Source organism: Oryzias latipes, chromosome 5 (assembly GCF_053564925.1).
Source record: "Oryzias latipes strain Hd-rR chromosome 5, Olatipes_Hd-rR_3.1".
Lineage (NCBI taxonomy): Eukaryota > Metazoa > Chordata > Actinopteri > Beloniformes > Adrianichthyidae > Oryzias > Oryzias latipes.
This window is the reverse complement of record NC_136241.1, coordinates 29838815-29847304: the sequence shown is the minus strand read 5'-3', so window position 1 is coordinate 29847304 and position 8490 is coordinate 29838815. Positions and strand designations below refer to the sequence as shown.

Below are 8490 nucleotides of genomic sequence, written 5' to 3'. Positions count from 1 at the left end.
TAAACTCCCTCTTGTGCATTATTGACATATTTTATTATTTTATAAGGCAGGTTTTTTTTTAGACAAATGATTAAGTGTGAAGATTACCAGTGTGTGCACGAAGCAGTTTTCTTTTAACAACAAATTGCAGCCTTGCAGCAAATCCAGCCTTTGTTCATGAAAAGGTTTCTGCTATGCAATGTGTAAAAATGACCAAAGTTCACAGCCATGCCTCAAGTCTGAGAAACATAACCTGCACCCACTTTTACCTTTAAAAGAGTAAAATATACATATTATGAAAAAAATGTACCCACTTTGAGAATTTATGTAAATTTTACTGTCCTGGAAGGTCTAAAACACAATTATTGAGTGTCTTGAGCAGTGTTTATGTTTCTTCTTCTACATAGCAGTTCAGAAACCCTTCTGAATTTCTCTGTGTTGTGGTGGATGCAGAGGCATGCAACACTGCCTCCCTGTGTCCCACTTGGCCTACAACAGTCGAAAACGTTTTTTCTTTCAAAAAATAATAAGAAAAGAAAAAGATGGACCACAAGATGGTGAGAAATGTCAATTTTATTAGTTTTACAGTGTATGTAGCAAAAGTGATACTGCTCTGCAACAAACTTAGTCATAACCACACTGTTGGAAATAACACGAAAAAGTCTATCCTAAGAGTTTAGTAGAAGCGGAATAAGAAGATATATGATTGCCCTAGTATCAGTGCCAATTTAAATTATGCTATAGCACAAAATAAATAATATTTTTCTCTGTAATACGGTAATAACTTCTGGTTTTGACATAAAGGCCTCAAAAGGATGGTTTACTCATCCTACATGGTTTATGGCTCAGAGAGTTGTCTCACTAAAAAGTTAAGAAAGCAGATGTGTTAGTGGATGTTGTGAATGAAATGCTGGGGATTTTTAGACAATCCTTCCCTGAAGTAGTGGACGGCTTTCCCCCGGTGACTGCCGACTCAGCAGATTCCACAGCAGCAAAGGCACCGATGTCACTCCGAAACTACCACCGTTGTCAGCATCGTGGCCTTCACTTAGCGGCTGGTACTGCTTGAAGCGCCTGTTCAAAAAAGGAGTCACAAGGACCCGAATCAAATGACGCAAAATAATTCTGTTGTGTGCAATACTGTAATATTTAATAAAAGTTAGGACCTTTTATACTCCAAAAATGACTTTAGGTATGAAAGTAAGATCATTTAGATTTCAAGTAATTTTGAACCATTTTTGCCAAAACTATGAACTTAAAACATTCTTCAGCATCAACTTATGGTTAAAAACAAGTACTGTTTGTTTTACAAGACCGCCCTCAAAAAGCAGCAGGAGACTACAACCTCTCCCAAACTACACCTGGTTTAGAAACCTTAATGCTGTCCATAGTTTTCAGAGAAGTATTAATGTCTTAACCAATGATCAGACTGTAGCACATGCAAAACTTTGCTCAGTGCTCCAGCTTTGAGTGGTGGTAGTTGGTGTGTTTACTGCCACCCTAAGCTGCCTATTGATGCAAAAATGGGGGAACCCCGGCTGCTCCAAGTCAAAGGTTTGCAGTTGACTTGGAGTCTGTGCAGTTCCAGGTAAAACAGTCAATACCTCTAAACATGAAAAACATGAACACAAATCAGTGACTTGACATCAAGAAAATTGCTGCTACATTTAAAACATTTTTTTTGTTATTTTCCAAAGGTTATGGTCGTATATGAGTTCCTCTCACCTGTACATTAAGCCAATGCAACAAACCACACAGGCGAGGACCATGACCCCCAACACTGTGGCAGCAGTTCCAGCTGGAGAACCTCCGGAGGCTGAAATGCATTTACATTTAACAGTTCAGACAGAAATAAATAAAAGTAAACCTTTAATTGATTTTATTCCTCACTCACCAACTGCAACATTGACTCTGGCACTTGTCATAGCGAGACTGACGTCATTAGTGAGTGAGACATTGAGGCAAAACACTCCGGTGTCGTTGAAAAACTGGCGGAGGATCAGCTGGCAGTCAGGGGAGGGCGTGGCTGCGTTACAGATGGTTTGTACCGGTGTGATGCAGTCAGCATCCGAAACAATAGTGCAGACCTCACTCGGAAGACTAGAAGAAAGGATGGACGAAATAGAAGATGTTTTCACCCCAGAAAAACAAAACAATCAAAGCTGGTGTCCGAATTCCCTCACTATTTAGTGCTCTATATTTTGTTGGGGTGTCGGAATCTACTTTTCCATGATCCAGTGGAAATTTCTAGAAAGTCTCAGCGAAAAATTAGTGAATAAATGCTCACGACATGGACGAACATAGACAGTTATGCATTATATTTAAATGATTTGTCATTAAAAAGAAAAGTATTTACATTTATTTTTTATAAATCATCCATCAGAATACAGTGATAAATAGCCTTTGTAAAATGTTCATATTTATTAGTCATATTCAGTGTTAAAATAAAGAAGAAAAAGTAGTAAACGTGTGTCTGAATTGCATTAAAGATTCACTCCGAAGAAAACCACATTTTTGTTGTTTACATATACAAAGAAAATTAAGCTCAAAATTTAATCTCTGAGTCTTTAGTGAAATCATTGTGAATCAGGAGCAGACAAAAAAAGGACGTATCACAAGCTCCCCACTCCGCTCCATTCTGGCGCATATGCTTGTAGTAAACAAGATCTACCTACATCTTTTTTTTCCTCGTCTGAGCTGGCATCTGGCTTAAAACTACACGACTGGATAGCTACGATATTGTTCGCCATTTTTGCTGCACCCGTAAATGTAAGTTTGCGGATGTGACAGGCTGTAGGCTATCAGGAGAGCGAGTAAACAGAGGATGGGAAGGGGAGGCGGGTTGCTCTGCGCCAATGGTCCCGCCCACATTTAGAGGCAAATTTCTAACTAACCACTGCCACTAGGTCTCAGCAAACAACATGGGTTTTTTGATTTCGGCAAAAAAATGACATAATCACAATTCAAAGACGACCGGGAATGGTTTTACAATAGATCAAAAGATGAGTATTTAAAATCCAGGTCACTGGATAATCCTGCACTATGTAGTTTTTTGGGGGTTAGGTAGTACAGTAGGAAATTCGGACATAGCCAATATTTCATGCTAAGACTTTGGTTCACTTTTCTGACCGGTCACAAAAGGTTTTATTTTCATCTCGATATAATACATAAAGAAAGAAAAGATTTTCTTTTTCACTGAACTGAATCAGCTATGTAAATGTTAGTAAAATAAAAATGTTATTTGATGTATTTTAAATGGTGCTGACCTTCCCTGACAGCTAATGGTGACATCCACAGCATTCTGATCCAAAGCGGTGGCTATGGGCACAACACTGGACACCTGAACGATCTCCACACTTTCAATGCCCTCTGCAGGATTGAAATCAGATGAAAAGGAGGTTTAATTGTTGCTTTTTTAAATTAACGTTAGAAATGACCATTTAAAGCAGAACTTACGGACAACATCTACAGACGTAGCAAGAGATCCGTAACGGTAGACTGTGCAGTCAGCTGCCAGCTCTGGGGCCTGTCTTTTGACCAAAACGAGGGCAACTTGTGCTGGATCTGCCTCCACTTCCACCTGAACTTCACCCTCAGCTGGAACAGCTTCTGTATGCAACCAAGTACAACAAGCGTTAAAACATGACGAGTTTTTTTTCTTGAAGGCACCATTGTTTGAATTAATACAAAACATGCACCTGCAGCTGCTGCAGTGGCTGCTACCGCGTTGACAGTTTCTACCACTTCAGCTTCAGCATCAGCTGCTTCTGCCTCTTGAGCCACCGTGGCTTCTGTGGCAGCAAGAGCCACAACATTATCAACAGGTGTTTCAGTTTCAGCTTGGACAACCTCTGTGGCGTCAGCAGCAGTTGTTTCGTCAGCAGCAGCAGCCGTTTCGTCAGCAGCAGTAGCAGCAGTTTCGTCAGCAGCAGCCGTTTCGTCAGCTTCTTGTACTGCAGCTGTGTCTACAACAGCTGTGGCAGCTTCCACTTCAGCTTCTCCCGCTGCAGCTGGTGCTGCAGAAGCAGCTGCGTCTGCCACCACAGTAACATCTTCAATGACTGTTTCTTCATTTACTGCTTCTTCTGCTGCTGGTGCAACAGGAGCAACTGTTGCCGCCACCGTTGCAGCTGCATCTGCTCCCTCAGCAGCAACATCCACAGCTGCAGCATCTGCCTCATCTGCATTAACTTCTACAGCTGTTGCATCTGTCTCCTCCTCAGCAGCTGCAGCATCTGCTTCAGCGGTGTTGTCTTCTGCAGTGGCGGCAGCGTCTGTTTCCGCAGCCGCTTGAGCGTCAGCGGGCTGGACAGAGGCGGCGAGTGGAGTGGCATCCGAGGAAGGAACATCCAATGCGATAGCATCCCCTCCCTCAGCTGGTGCAGCTGGAACAGCCGCAGGGGTGGAGGCCATAACCACCACTGCTGGAGCAGCAGAAGCTTCAACGGGAGCAACTGCAAGAAAAGAATGAAGGATATGAGCAAAACAGCTGTGGTGAAGAGCAGGAGTTTCAAACTCCAGCTGCTTTTCCAGAAATCCTGCTGATTACCTGGATCAGGTAAGTTTAGCCAATAAGGAGCTTGGAAAACATGTTGGGCTTGAGAGGCGGTAATAGAATCTTACCAGCAGTTGGGTTTCCACAGACATTGGGGATGCTTGCCATCAGGATGACCTGAGGTTTGAAGGTTCCTACTGACAAGTATGTATGCGTGACTGAGCGCTCTCTGGAGATCAGCGTTCCACTGTTGTCACCAAAGTCCCAGGTGAAACTGATGTCTGCGTTGTTCAGGTACTGGCTGGGGTCATGGAGCGTGGCTGTGAAAGCGATGGCTTGGTTCTGGATGAAGTTCTGGTCGTTTTGATTCACATCATTGACTTGAGCAAGCGATATGCTGAAAGGGACCTGGTCTGATAGAAGTGCAAAAAGACATCGAGTAGTTACTATAAAAGTTTTTACAATAGAAAAGCTGTAGAAGGGTTTTCTATCAGTAAAAGCTCAGGCACCTGTGATGCTGAAGACTGTAGATGCGTAGCCAAGAGGGATGAACTTGTCTCTTCCACGGCAGTGGTAGATCACAACCTCCATGTTGTAGGAGCCCAAGGCAACATTGTCTGTTCCAATGGTGAGTGAGGAGGAAGGTCCATCTGCCACCTGCCAGAAACGCCCTAAAAAGGGTCATTAAGATAAGTCATCTAAATGAAAGTGCACATTTAAAACACACAGCTCAAATACATTTACTCAAATACATTCGTCATTTTTTTCTATTTCTTTCAAGATATATTTTTAAACAACCTGCAAAATTAGAACTGATTGATGGTCTGTAGAATGCACAAGAAAACAGGGAGGAGCTTTACAGTGAATCGAGGTGATTAGGGGGTGGGACGATTCATTTCAACGATTGGATTCCTATCATAATTTGTGGCTCCCGATCTGATTAATACTCGATATTGGTTCATTTAGGACGATCAGATTCACAGACCTAAAACCGATCAAGGCCAAAAAACTTGTTTGAGCGATCTTTAAGAAAATTCACACACATACGCTCAGCTTAAGTCTAAAACCACAAAGTTTCGATGACCTTTGACCTCAAGAATTAAAAAAAAAAATCCCCTTTAGTACCCTCAACAAATATAAACTCTTCCTAGGGATTTCAGTCACTGGTCTTCTAACTTCCCAGGCATTATTGGGAAGTTGCTTGGAGAAAAAAATTGTTGAAATTAGAAGTTGTAGGTTTTACGTTAGCGTTGCGAGCTCGACAAAGTGGCGTTCACCTGTTGCTTGCATATATTTTTTACTGAAATATTGTGAAACTTTAATACATGAATTGTTGGCTCAAGCTGAACGAAACAATATGACATCCAAAAGGAGGGTACAGGAATATAAATCGATTGGTTGATTAAGTCAGTTGATCGTTACAACAGTGATTGGAGCAGATTTATGATGGTTTACCCCATGTTTTCCACACAAACACATAGCGAGGCTTCCTGTTCTGGGCCCCAGTGATCGGTGTGCCATCGGGGAAAGCTCCGGTCCATGCAGGGTCTTGCTCTGGATAAACAGCCCGGCCTTCCTGATACTTACGTCCTAAAAAAAGACAGGAACTCTTAATATCACAGACAGTCAAAATTCCCAATGAGCAAATGTTTAGACTAGGAAAAAACCTAGGACTAACACGAAAAAGTTCTTTGCTGAAACATTAGGAAACTAAATGGAACCAATCCTCCCATTAAAAGTATGCAAATATTGTTGGTCTCACCAAAACACCTCACTTTATCCTGTTTCTCTCTTCCAGTCATTCATCTTAACTTCCTCCCAATACATTTGCCTCTAGTTTTTTTATTTCTGTGTGAAGTATTTTATTTTGGGCCAAAGATTCTAAAAATATATAGAAAAAGTGGGTCAGGTTTCCAACCCTTATGACTTGAACATCACGTCCAACAACATTAACTTACATCTTTAGCAACCTCTGCTTTGGTTTACTGAATTAAAGAAAAAACGTATTCAGACACAAAAAAAAGACTATTTTTTAAACCACTCATCAAGTTTTATTTTTTACGCAGATTCAGAACCTGGTGGTTCATGCAGCTCATGATGAAGTATTTTGTCCTAAATATTCGTTATTTCTTGTTAATTATGAGGAAAATTTCTGTTTTAAATGTTTTTTTTAAATTAAGAATTTCTAAGAATAAAAAAATAAATCTTGTTAATGATCAAATCTTCACAGTATTGCTGCTAATGTTACCGTCAATGGTGCAGTTACGCGCCCACACCACCTGTCCGTCAGGCAGAATGGTCTGGTTTGGTGGAAAATTGAGGTTGATCGTGAAGGTTGCCTTTGCTCCTGTCAGGGTGGGGGCATCGTTTTTCAAATCAAAGCTCACTTCCCCACCTGAAAAGCAAGAACAACAACAGATTTCACGGTTTTGAAGGCAAACCGTCAGAAAGAACTGCAGAGAGTTCACAGAGAGGAACGAATGGGCCTCACCAAACCAACAGTTCCTGAATCTGGGGTCTCCATCTTGCCAAACGGGATACATGCGGGAGTTCCATGACCGATAGCGTGTGAATCCACTTCTTTGTCCTAGAGATAATAATGTTAAGGAAGCAAAAGTAAAAAAGAAAATAAGCCAGTTGAAAAAAAGAACTAAAAGCTGTAATAATTCTAAAAAAATGACAAAAATTTACTAATAAACTGTTTTTAAAAGAGGAGTTTTTATTCTATTGAAATTAACTCTATAACCAGCAGTTAACTAGTTTTACTTTTGGGGTGGGGTGGGTTGTAGAGGTTATGGGTGCCGGGTTCTGGTTTAGTCACACGGTCCACAATCCCCCCAATCCTTTTCATGTGACTATCAGCTGAGCAGCAACATCACTAATCCCAGGGAGGAATGAGGGCTCGCAGACACCGGATCACTGGCTTTTGTTTCAGATTATAGAGCCAAAATATGAATGAATGAATCTTTTTTCACATATTATGAGGACAAATGTTGAACTACAGCCCAATTGGACAATCTGGGTGATAATCACGTTTTGACTAATACAACAAATTACATGGAAAAACACATTTTTATATGTGAAGATCAATTTTATCCATAATTTTTTTAACATGCTGTGAAATAATTTAGCATAAAAAACATTGAAATCCTCTTAGTTGCTTTTCATGTTTTTTTTTCTTTAAACCATGACAAAAGTGTGAATCATAACTGTGAAATTCATATTTTCACTGACATTTTTCATGGCTGTCAAAATAAATTCAGCTCAGTCAATCTCAGAAGGTAACTTAAATTAGACAACAAATCAAATTAATTATTTATTTTTTCTGTTTTTTTTTTACAGTAATCATAAAACAATTCCATTTTTAATAGAAATATGTGTATTGATTAAGCTGCCTTGAGGAAAAATGAAGGAAAAAAAGACAAAAAAAGAACAATTTGACTTTTTTGCTTGCAGAATTACAAGTACTCTTGAGATTTATTTAGCGAAGAGCAAATAAGGAATACATTTATCCAGATGTATTTTTGTTGTACGGCTGTTGCAAACATATAGGATTTAAAAACCATTGTGAAAACGTTCACATGTACTCACTTATTGCCAGGGCTGAGCTAAAAGCAAAGATGAGCAGCGCCACAGTCCTCATTCTGAGTGCGTCTCCGGTCTGGGCCCGATCCGTGTCCTGGTGTCAGTTCCTCCACAGAACCCAGAGAGACTTCCCGTCTACCTCCTAGCTCCCTTTAAGACAGCCCTGGACCTGAATTACCATAAAATTTCCTCTCACCTCTGACATCATTGTGACTCTGTTAAATGGCAACTCCCCTAAAATGAAAGTTGTGTGTGTGCTTTTTAACTTTGGCCGGCAGCAGTTCTGGACTGCAAAGATCAGATTGTTTTCACAATTCTTCTCTCTTACTGCTCCTTTGAGGAAAAATGAAACCCCCCCACACATACTCAAACACTCACTAAAATTTTCACGTACCCCAAATAACCCCCCCAACGTGAGAAACCATCAAAAC

General features: G+C 40.5%; 1 protein-coding gene across 1 annotated transcript; it reads right to left on the bottom strand.

Moving 5' to 3' along the window:
* Positions 1-534: 534 nt before the first annotated feature.
* On the bottom strand, positions 535-8244 carry pmela (premelanosome protein a). Its single transcript, XM_004069118.5, has 12 exons — positions 8066-8244; positions 6966-7061; positions 6723-6869; positions 5930-6064; positions 4984-5145; positions 4603-4887; positions 3678-4433; positions 3436-3588; positions 3246-3348; positions 1874-2079; positions 1705-1795; positions 535-1053 (listed from the first exon to the last, which is right to left on the bottom strand). Exons 1-12 carry the CDS (start codon positions 8115-8117, stop codon positions 900-902), a joined length of 2340 nt encoding a protein of 779 aa, XP_004069166.1. The 5' UTR covers positions 8118-8244; the 3' UTR covers positions 535-899.
* Positions 8245-8490: the final 246 nt, after the last annotated feature.